General features: G+C 51.6%; 1 protein-coding gene and 1 long non-coding RNA gene across 3 annotated transcripts in view; one reads left to right on the top strand and one right to left on the bottom strand.

Moving 5' to 3' along the window:
* ECE1 (endothelin converting enzyme 1) overlaps positions 1-8387 on the bottom strand; it is a 128428-nt gene extending 120041 nt beyond the window's left edge. The window contains exon 1 of one of the 2 annotated variants that reach the window (XM_054502671.2): positions 8222-8387. In XM_054502671.2, the coding sequence (XP_054358646.1) occupies positions 8222-8224 (3 nt within the window). In that variant the 5' untranslated portion in view covers positions 8225-8387. Of the gene's footprint in view, positions 1-7779; positions 8094-8221 lie in introns of those variants that run through there. The other variant, XM_063667444.1, reaches the window with a different exon arrangement.
* On the top strand, positions 8360-13704 carry LOC129044627 (uncharacterized). Its single transcript, XR_010126904.1, has 3 exons — positions 8360-11150; positions 11936-12167; positions 13247-13704. It is a non-coding gene; the product is annotated as an uncharacterized LOC129044627 (long non-coding RNA).
* Positions 13705-19962: the final 6258 nt, after the last annotated feature.

The raw sequence follows: 19962 nt of genomic DNA, 5'->3' as shown, positions 1-19962 counted from the left end.
GAGATACATACGAGAATGTCACAGCAGCCTCAAGCTGGAATCAACCCAAATGTCAGCCACGGACATTTACACGTACATCCACCCAATGCGGCACGACTCAGCCTAAAAAGGAGCAGATGCTGGTACAGGCGACACGGACAAACCTCAAACATTCCGTGCTGTCCAAAGCTGAAGAAAACCAGGCACAGAAGAGCACACATGAATGAATCCACACAGAGAAAGCTCAAAACCAGGCCAAACTAGAGGGCCAGTGGCCACCTGCTGCAGGGGACTGATGGAGGAGGCACACGGGAACTGTGGGAATGGTTCACACTTTGGTCCAGGTAGTATGCAGGTATGTGCATTTGTAAAACGTGAGCTGTACAAGATGTGCATACATTACTTAAGTAAATTATACTAAACCACAATTTTTAGAAACGTACAATCTCTGCCCTCATGAGGTCCAGTCTGGCAACCTGTGTCATCATAACAGTCATGACAATAACAGCAGGTGACACCGACTGAGTCCTCTGTATGTGCCAGCCCTCAGTTGGGCTACTCTGAAACAGGATCTGATTGAGCGTTTCTAACTACTGGGCAAAATACTGCCCCAGGAGCTCCATATTACAGACAGGAGAATAAAGCTTGGAGAGGTGACACACTGTCCAAGGTGACAATGCAAAAAGTGAGGATGCCAGGTTTGAACCTGGGCCCATCAGTCTCCAAGGGCCACTCCTGCTGCACGGGCAGACCCCGCCTCCCTGCCCTCTCCTCCCCACACTGCCTGCTCAGATGTGGCACCTGGAGGCGGCCAGTCCTTGCCCCTCGCCCCCTCCTCTCTAGTGCTGGAAGGAACAGCTCATGTGTGTAATGGACTCGAAGCTTCTGTGAAAGAGCTGCTGAGGAAATGAGTCCTTCCTTCCCCTTCTGCCCCCTCTGCCCGCCCTCATCCCCCTCACGGCCACATATCTCTGAGGACATTTCAGCCCTGGACCTCTGCCCAATAAGAAGGGACTCCAATGGCCAGGCAGCTGGGGGTGTGTGTGGTATTGACCAAGGAGCTTTCTCAACCTCTGGACACCCCAGCCCAGCCTGCGGCCTCTCAGAGGACCAGGAGGACATGAGGTTAGAGTCCCCACCCTTGGCTCCAGTTTCCAAGTGACGCAACCGAGTATCTGGATTCAGAGAATCATAAAATGTTTATCTGGAATCACAACCACCACCATGACCATTTAATCAAACCTTATCCTGTGCCAAGTGCTGCAAACATTGCTCATGAATCCTCACCAACAAACAAAATGGGTACCGCTAGGCTCTCATTTTACAGAGGAAGAAAGTGGAGCTCAAAGGGGTTAGGTGCCTTGCCCCAAGTCTCACAGTGAGGAAGTGGTGGGGCTGGGATTCAAACTCAGATTTGCACAACTTCGAGTCTGTCCTCTGAATGAGAGTATTATACTTGTCATCCTGCATGTCATTACTGAAGACAGCCCTGGAGTCAGTCTGCTCCAGCCATGTCATTTCACAGATGGGAAGACTGAGGCCCACGAAGGGAGACCGCGGTTCAGGAGCACAAGAAGGATTAGTGGCAGAGCCTGGGCTGGAAGCCACCCTGGCCTTGCTTTCAATGACCAGATCAGAGCCTGGGAGCAGGCCACGTGCAGCTGGATGGGCAGCTGGAGGGAGTCAGGCAGGGAGGTGGGAGGCTCTGGTTCCAGGCAGAGGTAAATATTGACATGACTGTGTTTACACTGTAACCTAACTCCGCCTGGCTGCCACCCCAGGCTCACCCTCCTGCCTTCCCAGCCAAGAAGGGAAGGGAGCTTGTGGGAGGAGGATGGGGAGAGGAAGCTTCTGGGCCAGGGGCTGCTCCTCCTGCTTAGAGGGCTATGTGGTCAGAAAGGCTGGGACATCAGGTGTTAGGGGTGGGGGGTACTGGAGACCCAGGCCAGGAGACCAGGTGGTGCCAGACAGGGAGGGGCTGTTATCTGAGCTGGGGAGCTGGGGATCTCAGGGCGGGGGACTGGGCTGGGAGTCACAAGGCCTGAGTTCAAGTTCTAGTTCTGCTACTAATTGGCAGTGGAAATCCAAGAACAGTCGGTGAACGGGGAAGAAAAGGTCTAACTGTCAAGTGCCGTGCAAAGGTGAACAATAAATAACCAGCATTTGAGCCTGGCCAGTGTCCAGCCCCAGTGAGCTCTCAATGCCTCTGGTTACTGGCTCAACAGTCCTATCCCTGTCCCATTGGGCTTTCCCAGGAAGGCCAAGTTTCTGCCAAACTGAGTGGCAGCTTGGGACTGAAGCCATAATAATCTAGAGGAATCGGGGAGCCACTGTCTAGCTCCCGTCCCTAATTCCCTAAGTGACCTTTGAGCCTCAGCTTTTACAACTCTGAAATAAGGCTCACCCTCCTCCCTGGGGTTGGTGTGAAGAGCAGAGATTACATTTAAGTGCCAGGCACATAGTAGATGCTCGTTTTGTCTCTCAGTCTTCCCACTTGTCAAACAGGGGCCTTGAAGTTGGTGGTTCCTAATCCCCTTTTCATATAAGTGCTCTACTGTCTTTAGAAGGCCCAGAAGCCAGGCCCACCTCCCTGATGTTAGATCCCCACCTAGCCGATTTCCTGAATGTTCTCTAGAAACTTGTTCCCCTGTTTACACCTCCCCCTCGGAAGTCCGAAGGGGCCCTGTTGGGAGGAAGGAGCCATTCCTAGGCTTGTCAGCCCACCAAGACAGGCCTGGGGCATCCCAGCCACCCTGCCCTCAGGGGCCCAAGGAAAGGGCAGGCCCCCAGTCCTGGACTCTAGTGCCACCCTGACAGTGGGGTTCCGCCAGCACTGGTTGTTCATTAAACTGTGCCCCTCAGACTATTAACTCTTCAAGGACAAATGAACCCCTCTCCTTATTTTTTATGTGTCCAAAACTTGGCGTCTAGGAAGCATTCCACCAAGTGTTAACACCTCTTCTGGGAAGCCTTCCCTGATACACACCTATGGGCAGGATGACTCTGGAGCTGCATCCCCAGGTTGGCACATAGCATTTTCTACCTTATTTCAGAGCGATTTGGGAACTTGTTCTTTCTCCTCTATTAAAGGCTCTGGAGACCAGGGCCCTTGGCTGGTTATCTGCCTGAAAGGATGAGGGGAAGGGTCAATACATTCAGGAGAAGGGGCTGTGTGGGACCTCTGTCTGGGGCCACAGCCTCCTTCTGTCTTCACTGCCTGCTCTGGGCAGCATGCCAGGGGTGTGGTTTGGGCTAGAGGAGGACTGGATGGTGCCCGCAGCACCACCTTTCTCCCAGGACCACTTCAGGTGCCTCCTCACTGGTTTCCCAGCCTTCGGCCTCACTCCTTCTACTCACTCACCACAAAGCAGCCTGTAACCATCTCAGAATGCAAATCCGACCATGTCACTCCCCTGACTCTAAACTCCTCAGTATGCCGGGTGTGGTGGCTCACACCTGTAATCCCAGCACTGTGGGAGGCTGAGGTGGGTGGATCGCTTGAGGTCAGCAGTTCAAGACCAGCCCGGGCAACATGGCGAAACCCCGTATCTACTAAAAAAATACAAAAGTTAGTTGGGCACGGTGGCACACCTGTAATCCCAGCTACTCAGGAGACTGAGGAGAATCACTTGAACCAGGGAGGCAGAGGTTACAGTGAGCTGAGATTGCACCACTGCACTCAGCCTGGGTGACAGAGTGAGACTACGTCTCAATAAATAAGTAAATTAATTAAATTAAAAAAATAAACTCCTGAGTGGCTCCCCACTGCCCTGAGGATTGAGCCCCAGGTCCTTCATATGACCATCCCTGAGTGCACCCTCTGGGGCCACCTCCTAAGCATGGTCCTCCGCGCCTCCAGATGAACCATCCCTGAAGGCACAGCAGTCTGTACTCTTGCACATTCTGCTCCCTCCACCCCCCGCCCCCCAATACTCTTCCCAGTCCCACTCACTCTTTAGGTTATGATTTTAATGCCATGTGCTCAGGGAGCCTTTTCTGATCCTCAGGTCAGGTTCCCGGTCCACTCCCACAGCCCCCTGCGTGTCTCCTTGGCAACAGTAATTGCGCTTGTAATTTCCTGCTCTGTATCTGTCCGCCTGCCTGTCCATCAGACTGTGGGAGAGAGAGAACTATCAGTCTCACTCACACTGACCACAGCCCCCATGCCTCGCATTGTGCCAGGCTGACTTGTTTGGTGAGTGAATGAATGAACGAATGAATGAAGCCCTTTGACTATGGCAGGGGGCTTACCCAGTCAATTGGAGAGAAAAAAATTGAGCAGAAGCACAAAAAATTGTAAACATTTGCTCACGGTTCCTCTCTCACCGTAGACATGAAAGTGTGGACTTGGCCAAGCTGGTTTTCTGGGCTAACGCCCAGAACATTCTGCCAAGCCCACCTTGTAGCCCTCTCATGCCTCAAATCCTGTTCTTCCTCTGGCCTCCCCAACTGTGCGGGGAAAACAATGTATTTATTCTTTAACAAAAGGTAACAACATCCTTGTTTACCAAGAGTGTAGCAATGCAAGGAGGCCTCCAGTAGCCCAGTTACCAGCAGGGGCACAGGCTGCCCAGGGTAAAGTACGCACTGTGCTCTGGGAGCCCCATCTGGAGTGGCTGAGAGGCACCAGAGTGACGTGGGGGCATGTGGTTAGTCTCCTATCTTCAAACAGTAACACTTCTCCCTACTTTTTTTTTTTAAAGATAGGGTCTCACTATGTTGCCCTGGCTGATCTCGAACTCCCGGCCTCAAGTGATCCTCTCGCCTCGCCCCCGCAAAATGCTGGGACTACAAGCGTGAGCCACTGCCCCCGGACTCCCTCACATTCTTCATAGTTCCCACAGTGTTTCTACATACATTGTATCCTCACGATATCTGGAGAAGTGGAGCAAATCTGCCCCACTTTGTACGAAAGGGGGCACAGAGCCGGGGAATGGCTGACCCAAGGTCACACAGCAAGCTGGTAGTACATCAAGATTCAAACCAAAACCCTGGGCCCTGTTCTCAACCCAACTGCTGTATAGTAAAGAGCATTCCCAACCCTCAGCGGTAGCCTCAACTCAGGCCCAGCTTGGAATGTGAAGGAACATTCTCAGGGTGCCACAACTGCAGATGGGGGATGATGGGTTGGGCCTCCTTCTCCAAACTGTCTGCCAGGTTAACCCTCCAAAAGTCCAGGAGGTTTGTGCCTGCTCTGGTACTATCTTGCTCTGTGACCCTGGGCAACCTCCTTCACCTCTCTGTACCTGCTGCAGGGTGGTTTGAGTACAACTGGAGGCAGGAGATATAAAAAGCCTCCTCAGAACCCTCGGCCCACGGCTTGCACTGGGAGAAAGCAGGGGGAGAGGGTCCATCCGAGGCCTTTAAGAACAGCACTGACTCCCTGCCAAGGGGTTAGAGACGTGGGTGGGGAGCTGGGGACCATCAGGGAGATTCAGTGAGGACAACAGGAAACACATCACACAGACACACACAGACACACAAACACACAGACACACACACACACACGCCCTGCAAACGCGGCCCATTAGGAACCCAGGGGCCAGGGACAACTTGGCCACACTGAAAAGAAGGGAGTGTTGGATTTGTTTAAAAGCCGCGGAGCAGGAGATCCAGGGAATAAACACTTGATCAGTCCTGAATCACCCCTGCCTCAGGAATGACAGCACAGGAACCAGTGTTTAGAGGAAATTAAAATGACAGGAGCCAGGGAGGCCTGACATCAGCCTCCACCCCATGCACGCACGGCCGGTCAACATTCCACCGTGGACTTCCTCAGCCTACTACTCTCTGGCCCCAGCAACCTTTTTGCCCTCTTTCTCTTTTCTTTCCTGGCCCTTTCATAGCCAGGTGCCAGACCAGCCCCATTCTGGCCTTTCCAGGAGCCTGTCCTGTGCACTCACAACTCTGCTCCTCTGTCACACAGGTCCCCCTCCCAGGACACCCCTTCCAGTTCAGATGTCACCTGCTCCATGAAGCTTTCTCTCATCTCTCCAGCTTGTAGACAGCCCCTGCCTGGCATATTTCTACCTCTCCAAGGGCGTGCCAAAGAGTCTGAGGACCAGTGCAGACATTTATGGCCTGGTGGAAGCTCCTTTAACACTGTTTATTCAGTCGATTCTTTCCTCCCTCACATGGGGTTTGGCTTAGAGTAAGTGTTCAACGCATCCTGGCTGAATGACAGACGAAAGTATCACGGTCTCCTCCCTACAACATGATAAACTTTCATCCGTCTTCCAGACCAGCAAATAGGTGGCCTCTGTCCCTGTGCTGGAAAAGCCAGCCCATAGCCCTGGACAGATGGATGACAGACCTTTGTTTTTGGATTCCAGAGACAACCCCTGGGGCAAATAGGTTAGATGTTAGGTAGAACTTCCCAGCATGGGCTCAAGCTTGGAAAAGAAAGGAAAACTAAGCGGTACTGAAGCAAAGCACTCTCACTTGGGTTATCTCACCCTTTGGAGATAAGCGTTATCATCTCATCTTGCAGATGAGGAAACTGAAACTCAAGGGTGATGCTTCAACTAGACCAAAGTCCCTGTGGGGAAGTGGAGGGGATGGGGTTCAAACACAAATTGGTGTGATGCCAAAGCCTGGGCTCTTCACAATGGGCTGGTGGGCTTCTTCGGTTGTAAGGATCTATAAAGTGTCACCAAGGCAAAGAGAGGGGACCTCTTTCTTTTTTTGGTGGTTTTCAAGGAAGAAAAAATTTTCTTTATGAGTAACTCAGGGCGGGCTTAGAGGCAGAGGGGATCATACAACCTCAAAGTCTCACGGCCTTTTGGTGCCCATACACTAAGACTTTAAATCCAGTGCTGGTCCACAGATAGTGCACTCTCTGTCTCGGAAACCGTCTGGGCGGGGCATTACAGGGGAGATTCCTAATGGAGGAGATAGGTTGAATCCCAGGTGGTCTCTAAGCACCTTCAGGTATAGAACTAAGCCATAATTCCACCACTTCTGACTCTAGTGAGGCAACTGGCAGTGCCTAAGCGAGGAAGACCCTAGCTGGGTGAGAAGAGGCCTTGGAAGGGAAAGATGGGGGTGTTGTAAGGGGACTCCAGCTCTGGGCACAGCAGGGGTTGGGAACCACTGTGGGACTCTTCAGCTTTACAGGGGGTCCTGTCCTGCTCCCATCCAGGTGCCTCAGGCTTAGCAGCATCATCACAGAGAAGTGGAGGTGGCTGGATCACAGGTACTGGCAGCCACCATCCCAGGCACATGCCCTCCTCAGCCCTACATGGTGACTTGGACCCACTTCACAGGGCACAGAACAGAACTAGGAGAGGGAATCAGAGTGGCTCGTCTATAGGGAAAGAAGCCAAAGAGAAGTAGATGGCTCCCTCCCCGTGATGGAGAGGCCAGCACCCGGCCCTGGACAAGTGGACAAAGGGCCTTTGCTCTTGGGGTCCAGGGACAATGCCCCTCCCAACAGCTCCCCCCCCAGGAAGCCCAGCCTGGATCAAATGGATTTCTCTTCTGGGGCTTCAGAGAGCCCCATGAAACGCCCCTCCCCAGTTCCCCTTCTCCCTGGTACTCCTGCCTATCGCAGTCAGCACTCGGCCTCAGCAAGCCCCTCCTCTAAGGACCCATCACCGGGAGATGCTGGGGAGACCGGATCGGTGGGTGCAGGGCCCCTGAGTGTCCCCTGGTCTCTCACAGCACCGACCTAGCTGCCCCGCCACCACCTACACCCCTTAGGCCACAGCTGGATCAGCAGTCCCAGAGGGCCGCAACCCAGCCCTCCGAATGCACCGGGCGTGGCCACCCACGGTGCCCCAAGGCGAGCCCCAGACCGACCTCAGTGTCCCGGGACACTCAGGTCCAGCTGCATCCAGGCACCTCGGAATCGCCGCCACCCGCGAGCCCGACCCAGCTCGCTGCCCTGGATCTCCAAGCCAAGCCGAGTCCAGGGACTTCAGGACAACCGAAAACAGACAGCAGCAATCTCCCCAAAGCGAACCGGGGACCCCGAGCCCCCCACATCCGGCCGGGACCAGAACCAAGCTCGGCGCGACCGCCCCCGACGGGACCAAGCGCAGCGCCGCCCGGAGAGCCGCGTTCTGCCCAGGCGCTCCCCGACTCCACGCCTTCCAAGGGCCGGGCGGGGGCTGCTGCTGCAGCCGGCGCCCAGCCCCCCGCGAGCCAGGGCGGCCCCGGGTGCCACCGGCGGCGCCGCTGCCCGGGACCGTCGAGGCTGGGCTGGACCGGACCAGACCGGACCTCCGGGCGCTGCACTCACCATAGCTCGCGTGCTCCGCCCCGGCTCCGCGCAGCTCCCCGCGCCCGGCTCCCGATTCCCAGCTCCGGGCTCCCGGCTCCCAGCCCAGCTGCTCGGACGGCTCGGCTGCTTAGCCCCGGCGGCGCGCTCAGCTCCAGCGGGCGAGCTCGCGGCTTCGGCGCCGAGTGCCGGAGGGGCGGAGCCGCCGCGGGGCCAATGGCAGGGCGCGGGGGCCTGGGCCTGGGTGGCGCAGCCAATCACCGCCGGAGGCCGCACTCACCGCTCCCGCGCCGGCCCTTAACCCTTGGCGCGCGGGGACCCTGCAGGGCAGGCGCAGGGGGGAGTTGTTGCTTTGGGGCGCAGGGTCCGGACCTTGCCGAGACCGGCGTTGGGAGCTAGCAGAAGCGGGAAGAGGTTCGATTGTGTCCGGTGCGGGGCGCCGGGAGCCTCGGCGACCTTTGTCTCCTGCCTGGCTCCTGCACTGGAGTGTGACCCGGGGCGCTGCAGCTGCGTGTGTGTGTATGTGTGTGCGCGCGCGTGTGTGTAAGAGGGAGGAGAAGAGGAGACAGAAACGGGGGGAGGGGTGGATTCCGCGTGCCCGTGTGTTTATGTGTGAAGGAAAGTCCTGACTATATTTGGGATTTGTTGCTCTGTGTGTGTGTGTGTGTATGTGTTTGCTATATTTGGGGTTCGTTGCTGTGTGTGTGTCCGCTGTATTTGAGGTTTGTTGCTGTGTGTGTGTGTCCGGTATATTTGGGGTTTGTTGCCGTGTGTGTGTGTGTGTGTGTGTGTGTGTGTGTGTGTGTGTGTGTAAGAGAGGAAGAGGGAGGAGGAGACAGAAAGTGGGGGAGGGGTGGATTCCGCGTGCCCGTGTGTTTATATGTGAAGGAAAGCCCTGACTATATTTGGGATTTGTTGCTGTGTGTGTTTCTGGTTTATTTGGGGTTCGTTGCCGTGTGTGTGTGTCCGCTATATTTGAGGTTTGTTGCTGTGTGTCTGTGTGTGGCTATATTTGGGGTTCGTTGCTGTGAGTGTCTACTATATTTGGGGTTTGTTGTTCTGTGTGTGTCCGCTATATTTGGGGTTCATTGCTGTGTGTGTGTGTCTGCTATATTTGAGGTTTGTTGCTGTGTGTGTGTCTCCGCTATATTTGGGGTTCATTGCTGTGTGTTTGTGTGTCTGCTGTATTTGGGGTTCGTTGCTGTGTGTGTGTCCGCTGTATTTGGGGTTTGTTGCTCTGTGTGTGTGTGTGTGTGTGTGTCTCCCCGTGATAGAGGGGTGAGGGAGGGAATGGTAGGAAAGCAGAGAGAAGGAGCCATGGCTCTCCAGGCGTGTGAATTTGCAGGTCCAGGAGAGACACTGTCTCCACGTGTAGGTTTTGTGAGGGCAAGGGAAAGAGGAAGGAACAGAAGACAGCCTGCCTGTGTGTGTGTGTGATGTCTGATCTCCAAGTTTGGGTCCTGTTGTGCATGCGTGTTAATGTGGTAGAAAGAAACGTGGTGTCCCTGTTGTAAACAAGTTGAGAAAAAATCCTGGGGTTTTGTGGTATAGTTTGTGTGTGTTGTATATGCCCACACAAAAGAGGGACATGGCTGTGATTTGACTTTGTGTGTAACCCAGTTTGCAAGAGACATCGAGATAAAAACATTGTGTGTGTGGTGACACTGTGGTCTTTCTGTGTGACTGTTGTGGGACTTTTGTGATCACCTATATTTGGGTTGGGCTGAGAAAGAGAAACTACTGTGTAGGGGGCATAATGTCTGTTCAGGACAAAGACATCCTGGCAGCACTGGGATTTGGGCTTTGAAGGATGTCTAAGAGTTCGTTAGGCCAGACAGAATGTTCATGAGGCCAGAGGGAAAGACCCGGGGAATCCTGCCTATCAGCCAACGGGGGTGAGGAGGCTGTAGTGGTGGGTGACCAGGGTGAATTTGGAAACAGAACCTATGGGCAGCAAGGAAGAGGAGGAGCAACTGACTGCAACCCCTGCCCAGGTGCTGACGCTGACCCAGAGTGGCCCTGGATGTGTCTAGGCACACAGAGTCATTCTAAAGCGGACCATCTGCTCCTGGGCAGTTTGTTTGGGAACCTGGAGGGTGGGGAGGGGCTCTGTGGAAATAACTCTATGTTGCTCCCTCCTTCCAGCAGCATTCCAAATTCTTCAGTGTGGAGGACTCAGGGAGGTCGAAAAGCTCCTTGAGTACAGCAGTTGGGAGCATGGTGAAGAGGGGAGGGTCTGGCCGTGTCCGAAAGGTGACCGGACCTGAAGGTCCAGAGCCCCCCTCCATCATGGGGTACTTAAACTATCAGCTGCCCTGGCCTGGTGTCCGATTGCTGACTATTCCTCAAGTGTCTTACTGAGAATCATAGCCTGATGCCTGCAGAGACATTGAAGATCCAGGGACACACAAAAATGAAACCCGGTTATCCTGGCACTCCACTTGCCAGCAATGTGATTATGGGGGATTCTCTTCTCTCTGAGCTCCCGTTTTTGCTCTGTAAAATGGGGTTCATAATTCTCGCCCACCTCACTGTACTGCTGTAAAGATTTAAGGAGTTAATGTACCTCGTGGGCCTTTTGTAGCTTAACAAACCGCTAGAAAGCCTTTAAGCATTGCTCCATTTACAAAAAGTTCAAAAAATAAGCAAAATTAAACCTGTGCTGTCAGAAGTTAGGTTTGTGTTATCTTTGGGGAGGGAGTGACTGGAAAGGGGCACCAGGGAAGCTTCTGGGTGCTAGGTACAGAGGAGGGGGTAGTTCAATTGTGAAAAATTGAGCAGTCTCCTTAGGATCTATGTGCTTTTCTGTCTCTGTTACTCTCCAACAAGAAGTTTCCAAAAGACAAAAGGGCCAGGTGCAGTGGCTCATACCTGTAATCCCAGCACTTTGAGAGGCCGAGGCAGGCGGATCACCTGAGGTCAGGAGTTCAAGACCAGTGTGGCCAACATGGTAAAACTCGTCTGTACTAAAAATACAAATAAATTAGCCGGGCATGGTCGTGGGCACCTGTAATCCCAGCTACTCAGGAGGCTGAGACAGGAGAATTGCTTGGACCAAAGAGGCGGAGGTTGCAGTGAGCTGAATCACGCCGCTGCCTTCCAGCCTGGGTGACAGAGAGACTCCATTTCAAAAAAAAAAAAAGGGCTCAGTGGTGGATCGCTTGAGATCAGGAGTTTGAGACTAGCCTGGCCAACATGGCAAAACTCCATCTCTACTAAAAATACAAAAATTAGCTGGGCAGGGTGGCGGGTGCCTATAATCCCAGCTACTCTGGAGGCTGAGGCAGGAGAATCACTTGAACCTGGGAGGCGGAGGTTGCAGTGAGCTGAGATCGAGCCACTGCACTCCAGCCTGGGCGACAGAGTGAGACTCCGGCAAAAAAAAAAAAAAAAAAAAAAAAAAAAAAAATCAGAAGGTCAGGTATAGGTATTATGACCACATTTTAATCACTCATAAAATGGACATTCTGGAATGTTCTATCAGCTCAGGGCAGAGTACTGGGGACACTACATTGAGTAACGTGTGGTCCTCCTGGCTCTATGAAGAAAGCAGAGGAGAAAGGCTGTGGCTTTCTTGCTTCTGAAAGGGGCACATTAAGGGATGGGGCGGGGCGGGCAGGGAGTGAGGGGCAGCATGCCCAAACCCACTCCAAAGCCACTCACCCGGCTTGACAGCAGAATCAGGACTAGAACCAAGGCCTCCCAAGGTGATGGCTGTCTTTTCCATTCTACCAGGCTGCTCCAGAAAACGCAGTCCCTGGTCTTACGCTGCTCAAAGGGAAGCAAGTGAGGTTTGCTGCCAACACTGACCCTTACCTCCAACTCCTCCAGGATCCTCAGAGATCACCTCATCCAAACAGCTTTCTGGGAACGGCCAGCCATGACAAATGCTAAGCATTTATGATGTGCCAGACACTGTGGCAGGTGCTTTGCAGCATTATATGAGTGATTCTGACAATTCTATATGGTAGGTGCTATGATTCCCACATCACCTCCATATTGCAGGTGAGAAAATCAATGTTCAGAGAGGGAAAGTGATTTGCCCGAGAAGACACAGCTAGTTTGAGGGGCTTTGCTCCTTTGCTGGCATGCAGCTGCTTCTGTTGGCATTCATGGGCTCACCATGCTCTCTGACAGACACAAGTGGTTGTATGACGGGTGAAGGTGTCCCCTGTTAGACTGCTGGAGACTGGATAAGATGTGGGGAGTTGCCCCTTCCAGATACTCAAGCCTCTGGGCACAGGGTCTGCCCTATCGGAGCATCAGGGCTCAAACGCAGAAAACCAACCTGAATTGGCCAGAGCCAAAAAGGAGCTTCTTTGCCTGTGTAACTACAAAGTACAGGGGCAGAGCTAGCTTTAGGCATGGCTCCAAGAGGAGCTCAGATGATGACATTAGGATTCAGTCTCATTTACTCCATCTCTGAAGACCCCTTCCCTCCCTGCTGGCCTCACCTCTCGGTCTCATGATGACAAGATGGCTGCCCTCAGCAGTGGCTCACATCCTACTCTCTTATCAACTCCCAGCAGAAACAGGGACTCACTTTTTCCTACAGTTCTAATAACATTCCCAAAACTGAGTCTTGTCGACTGTCACTGAGACATGTGTCAATTCCTCTGCCAATCACTGTGGCCAAGGGTTCTGATTAGCCAGGAAGTGAGACCCTGGAGATACCTGGCATTGTAGTTTAGGTGTGGGTTTGCAGCCATGCAGCCTCAGGACTCACCAGGATCCAAAAGGAATCTCCCAGAATGTGTGGAGAGACATGAGTCACAGACGTTCAATATATGGCCATGGCTATCACTGGCATTATTCTTCCTCTGCTTTGCCTCTGTCATCTTCTTGTACAGAATAGGTGTTTGGCAATGACTAGTACACAGTAGGTGCCCAGAGAATCCCTTTTGTTTGGCTGATTTTTTGCTTTGAGAGTAATGCCACGTGCCAAGTCAGATAGAGGCTGGACACACTGAGCGACCCACAGGCACGCAGACAGAATGAGACTCGCTGTAAGAGCTTTTTAATTTTTAATGTTGTTTTGTCTTCCAGAACTGAGCTGAAATATTGTCTAGGGCACCCGGGGAAATCACCAGACTCTCCAAGGAACAGTAACCAGCCTGTCTAAGAAGATACAGTCACGAAAATGGCAGAAGAAGCTCTGAAGAGGCTGGCAGGGGAGGGGACTCCGTGCTCACAGGCAGGGTGCAGGCAGGCAGAGCTTGTCAGGCCTAATGAGGCTCTTCCTGACTCACCCAGCCCTGCAATGAGGTAGCCAGGACTCCTCCCCCTGCCCTGGGCCCCTGGTGAAAGACTGGAGATCAGGCTATTCCCCCTGACCCCCCTCTGTGTCTCCTTGGGCCACCAATTACTCTGATTCAACTGGGCAGTTGAGTTTCTCTGAAGGACAGAGACCCATGAAGGCCAGCACTCACTGCTATTTGTCGAGTCTGTTCCGGGTGCCATACTGCAAACTTCACTTGATTTAAATACAAGAGCAATGGAATATACTGAGGATACTTACTTTATCGCTGCTTTTACCTTACTTTTTCTTCCTTCTGCCCTAATTGCCTTACTTAATTTTGAAAAAAAAAGTCTCTATTTTTTCAAATTTCAAATGTAATACATGGTCACTGTAAAACAGACAATAGGGTCGAGGCACCATGACTCAGGCTTGTAATCCCAACACTTTGGGAGGCCGAAGCGGGAGAATTGCTTGAGGTCAGGCATTCACCAGCCTGGGCAACGTAGTGAGACCTTGTCTCTACTAAATATAAATATATATATACATACATATATTTTGTTTGTTTTTGTTTTTTGAGATGGAGTTTCGCTCTTGTTGCCCAGGCTGGAGTGCAATGGTGCAATCTCAGCTCACTGCAACCTCCACCTCCTAGATTCAAGCGATTCTCATGCCTCAGCCTCCAGAGTAGCTGGGATTACAGGTGCCCACCACCATTCCCAGCTAATTTTTGTATTTTTAGTAGAGACAGCGTTTCACCATGTTCGTCAGGGTGGTCTCGAACTCTTGACCTCAAGTGATCCGCCCGCCTCAGCCTCCCAAAGTGCTGGGATTACAAGCGTGAGCCACCACACCTGGCCTCTACTAAATATATTTTTAAAAAATTAGTTGGGGCTGGGCGCAGTGGCTCACACTTGTAATCCCAGCACTTGGAAGGCCGAGGTGGGCGGATCACGAGATCAGGAGATCAAGACTATCCTGGCCAACATGGTGAAACCCTGTCTCTACCAAAATACAAAAAATTAGCTGGGCGTGGTGGCATGCGCCTGTAGTCCCAGCTACTCCGGAGGCTGAGGCAGGGGAATCACTTGAACCCGGTAAGCGGAGGTTGCAGTGAGCCGAGATCACACCACTGCACTCCAGCCTGGCGATAGAGCAAGACTCTGTCTCAAAAAAAAAAAAAAAAAAAAAAAATTAGTCAGGCATGGTGGCACAAGCCTGTATCCCAGCTACTGGGGAGGCTGAGGTGGGAGGATCACTTGAGCCCAGGAGTTCAAGACTGCTGCACGACACCCTGTCTCAAAAAGAAAAAAAACAGAGAAAAAAGTAAAATAGATAATGCAGAAATGAATACAATGGGAAGAAACAGTCCCTATAATCTCGCTCCTCAGATATTAACCGTTGGAAACTCCTTGATGTGATTCTGTATTTAGCTGAATTGACAGATGTATGTCCATTTTGGGAAGAGGGAAAACGTTATTAATGTTTTCAGAGCCTCCTTCCTCCCTGTCCTCTCTGAGGAAGGAAACTTGGTGTCAGGCAGCTGCAGCCCAGGCTTTATCCTGTGAATCTGGGTAATGGGTGGAGGTGGGGGAGAAAGAAACAAGCTACAAGAGAAAGGGCAGAGGTTGTGGGGTGGGAAAAATGGGGATAGGCTGGAGCAGGGGATGAAGCCAGTCAAAGCCAGGGCAGGCTGAGCTTTGAGGGAGTGTTTGGGGGATCCAGACGCAGATTTGGGGGCTGCTGTGCTGTGAGATATTGAAAAAGAATGAGGAGTCAGGCAGGGGGAGAGAGAGAGAGAGAAAGCAGCAGGGAGGAAATTGGAGGAAGTTTTATTGAGATTATGGATGATATCCACTTTAACATTCTCAAAAGAATTGGATAGATATTTAAATTGCTTTGCAGCTGGGTTTTTTTTTTTTTTTTTTTTTTTTTTTTTCAGAGGAGGAAATAGTGTTTCTAATTCAACAGGGGGCTGAGACTGGCTTTGGGTGGCTCAGCTTTACCCAAATTACTTTTTTATACACAGAAAGCTAGATTACATCATCATCATAAAAATAAAAATAAAGGCCGGGCGCAATGGCTCATGCCTGTAATCCCAGCACTTTGGAAGGCCGAGGTGGGCGGATCACGAGGTCAAGAGATCAAGACCATCCTGGCTAACATGGTGAAAACCCGTCTCTACTAAAAATACAAAAAAGTAGCCTGGCGTGGTGGCGGGCGCCTGTACTCCCAGCTACTCAGGAGGCTGAGGCAGGAGAATGGCATGAACCCGGGAGGCAGAGCTTGCAATGAGCTGAGATCGTGCCACTGCACTCCAGCTTGGGCAACAGAGCAAGACTGCGTCTTGAAAGAAAGAAAGAAGGAAGGAAGGAAAGAAAGAGAGAGAGACGGAAAGAAAGAGAGAGAGACGGGAAGAAAGAAAGAAAGAGAGAGAGAGAAAGAAAGAAGGAAAGAAAAAGACTGCTAAAATATCTTGTCTAGGTAATGTATGCCAGGCACTGTGCTAAGTACTCCGCTGTATTCATTTATTTAATTCTACAGTAGCCCAATGGGGGTGGTTACTACTGTTATCCCATTTACAGACAAGGAAACTGAGGCTTAGAGAGATGAAGCAACTTGCCCAAGATCACACAGCCTCCAAGTGGGAGAGCTGGGATGAGACAATTTGTCTATTATCTTACCTTTCTGGTAAATGCAGTTGTTTTGTTTAAATTAATTAACTCATTAATTTTGCTGTAAGAACCTTAAGGAAGATTCTTATTGATTAAGACAGAGTCTCACTCCATCGCCCAGGCTGGAGTGCGGTGATGTGATCTTGGCTCACTGCAACCTCCATCTCCCAGGTTAAAGCGATTCTCCTGCCTCAGCCTCCCAAGTAGCTGAGATTACAGGTGTGTGCCACCACGCCTGGCTAATTTTTTTTATTTTTAGTAGAGACAGGGTTTTACCACGTTGAACAGGCTGGTCTCGAACTCCTGACCTCAAGTGATCTGCCTGCATCAGCCTCCCGAAGTGCTGGGATTACAGTTGTGAGCCACTGCGCCAAGCCAGAAGATTCTTATTTTTTAATTTAATTAAATTTTTTTAGTGATGGGGGGGGAGTCTCACTATGTTGCCCAGGCTGATCTTAAACTCTGGGGCTGAAGGGATCCTCCTGCCTCAGCCTCCTGGGTAGCTGGGGCTCCAGGCATGCACCACCACTGCGCCTGGCTCTGTTTTATTGGTTTTTGTGAGTTGCTGCAAATGCCTTTCTGTCCGTGATAGAATAAGGATATATATAAATAATAGGCATGCACCATCATGAAGCCACCCCACAACTCCTTGCCGTTATCTGTGTTAAGAAGCTGAAGCCGAGTGGGACATGGGCACTAATCTAGAGAAGGCAGCTTTTAAGTTGTGGGATTTGAACTCAACTGTTTTTTTTGTTTGTTTGTTTGTTTTTTTTTTCCGAAGAATCATATAGAAGTTGGAATTACTACGGTGAGGAGTAGGGTTGCATTTCAGTTACCCTGGTACAGATTCACAGACCCTGAAGGCTGGACCTGGAAGAGATGTCCAAAGTTATCCATTCCAGTCCCTGTTTTAGTTTATGAAGCTCCACTGCAGTTTCCTCCACAGGTGTCACCTGGCCCAAGTGTGAACACCTCCGCTGATGGGAGACTTGGTTTTGCAGAGAGCACAGAGGAGGGGAACGTAGCTGAGAAAGTAGGCCAGGGTGGAGCAGTGAAGGGAAAGGAATTCCTGAGACTTAGCTGGGATGAGCACAGGGGGACTGCCAGAGGGGACAGGAATGCAGGCAGGGTGGAAAACCATTTCCTCAAATGCCTTCCCTACAATATCAGCTCTTTTATGTATAGCCCTTCCAAGTTGAGGGAGTAAAAATACGTTATTTCAAAGAAACAAGTTCTCCCAGAGCCGAACTACTATAACAAAGTATATTTCCTGTTTTGCCTTTGCTGCTAGGAAGCCCTTAGGTAGGTTATATATTCAATCTCAGTAACAAACTCAGTCCAGGCACCTGATAGATTTATCTCTATCCTTTTCTAATGGCTTTCCATCTCTCTATTTATTTATGTATTTGAGATGGAGTCACAGTCTGTGGCTCAGGATGGAGTGCAGTGGTGTGATCTCGGCCCACTGTAACCTCTGCCTCCCGGGTTCAAGAGATTCTCCTGCCTCAGCCTCCTCAGTAGCTGGGATTACAGTCATAATTAGCTAAGCGCCACCGTGCTAAGCTAATTTTTGTATTTTTAGTAGAGATGGGGTTTTGCCATGTTGGCCAAGCTGAGAACACTAAACTCGCCCCTCAGTAAGGCCCATTGCAGGAAGCCCCTCGACCTGGCATGATGGAAAGACCAGGGCTGTGGAGCCAAGTGGGCATGGGTTCTGACCCCAGGTCTGCTCTTTCGTATACATCAACAACCTCGTTGAGCAGAGGAGAGCAAGGCTGGTGAAGTCTGAGGTCTTGCAGAGAAGAAGTGACATTGTGGAGGTTTCAATCCCGGTCTGCACTCCGGAACTGCAGGATATTGAGGAGGGTCTTAGACGAGGAGAGGAGGTGTGGGTGGGTAGGTCTGCTTGGAGCCTGTGTCTGTACTGGCAGACCTGAGGCCTAGGTGGGGCCCGTCTTGGGGATCCCAAAGCCATCCCTGCCTGTGACTCACACTGTTTTCGCAGCAGGTGTTGGGGCAGCATGAAGTCACCCACACCTCCCACACTTCTCACACCTCTGCTGCCTCCTAGCCTAGCACGTGCCCAGACACCTCCACCACCTATGGTGCCCCAAGCCCTGGGCAGTGACAGGCCAGTGTGGACAAGCCAGCCAGCCTGTGTGTGATTGGGGTGTTGGCATTGGCTGCAAGAACACACTGACAGGAAGGCTGATGCCAACTCAAGGCACAAGCAGACCTTTTTCCAAACACCCACCCCATCGCTCCTGTGCCCTGTGGTCTTGAGCAAGTTCCTGCACCGCTTTGACAGTCTACAACATGTGTGTAAAAGCATGGCTCATGGGGTTCCCATGAGCTCCAGAATATCGAGCTCTTTCCCCCAACAGAGTCAGACCAGGCTGCCCCTCACCTGGACTGACTCCCCCATCACTTCTCCTTTTAGATTTCAGTCCAAATGTCACTCTCCAGAAAGGCCTTTCTTGTCAACCCTCTCTAAGGGGACTCTCCTTTTCTTCTCCCTTGCTGCACCCACCTCATTTCCTTCATTGTACTTATCAGAATTTCTTTTTTCTTTTTCTTTTTTTTTTTTTTTTGAGACAGAGTCTTGCTCTTGTTGCCCAGGCTGGAGTGCAATGGTACGATCTTGGCTCACTGCAACCTCTACCTCCTGGGTTCAAGTGATTCTCCTGCCTCAGCCTCCCGAGTAGCTGGGATTACAGGCATGTGCTACCATGCCTGGCTAATTTTTATTTTTAGTAGAGGCTGGGTTTCACCATGTTGGCCAGGCTGGTCTCGAACACCTCACCTCAGGTGATTCACCCACCTTGGCCTCCCAAAGTGCTGGGATTACAGTTGTGAGCCACCACACCCAGCCACTTATCAGAATTCCTAATTCTATACTGTTTCTTGGTTACTTATCTGTTGTCTAGCTCTCCAATCAGATTACAAAGCAAATGTAGGGACTGCCCTTTTGTCATGTTGTCATGTCTCTCTCTCTTTGAGAGACAAGGTCTCGCTCTGTCACCCAGGCTAGAGTGCAGTGGTGCAATCACAGCTCACTGCAGCCTCAAACTTCTGGGCTCAAGCGATCCTCCTACCTTAGCCTCCTGAGTAACTGGCACCACCACGCCTGGCTATTCTTTTTCTTTTTTTCTTTTTTTTTTAGACAAGGTCTCGCTCTGTCATCTAGTCTGGAATGGAGTGACATAATTATAACTCCGCCTTGAGCTCCCAGGTCGACCTCACTGCAACCTCAACCTCCCAGACTCAAGTGATCCTCCCACCTCAGCCTTTCACACAGCTGGGACTACAGGCGCGTGCCACCATGCCCAGCTAATTTTTTTTTCTATTTTTTGTAGAGATGGAGTCTCATTATATTGCCTAGTCTGGTCACAAACTCCTAGGCTCAAGCGATCCACCTGCCTTGGCCTCCAAAAGTGCTGGGATTACAGGCGTGAGCCACCACACCCAGACCTAGCTAATTTTTTAATTTTTAGTAGAGACGAGGACTCAGTGTGCTGCTCAGGCTTGTCTCTGTCTCCTGGCCTCAAGTGATCCTCCCTCCTTGGCCTCCCAAAGTGCTGGGATTATAGGCATGAGCCATTGCACCTGACTCGTCATGTCCCTTTATTGAGGTGTAACCTACACGCCATACCATTCATCCATGTTAAGTGTATAGTTCAATGATTTTTAGTAAATTCACAGAGTTGTGCCATCACCACCACAAGCCAGTTTTAGAACACTCGCATTGCCAGGTGGCTCACGCCTGTAATCCCAGCACTTTGGGAGGCTGAGGCAGGCGGATCACGAGGTCAGGAGATCAAGACTATCCTGGCCAACACGGTGAAACCCCG

Source organism: Pongo pygmaeus, chromosome 1, assembly GCF_028885625.2.
Source record: "Pongo pygmaeus isolate AG05252 chromosome 1, NHGRI_mPonPyg2-v2.0_pri, whole genome shotgun sequence".
Taxonomy (NCBI): Eukaryota; Metazoa; Chordata; class Mammalia; order Primates; family Hominidae; genus Pongo; species Pongo pygmaeus.
The sequence above is the reverse complement of the archived record's forward strand: the minus strand, read 5'-3'. Positions and strand labels throughout refer to the sequence as shown.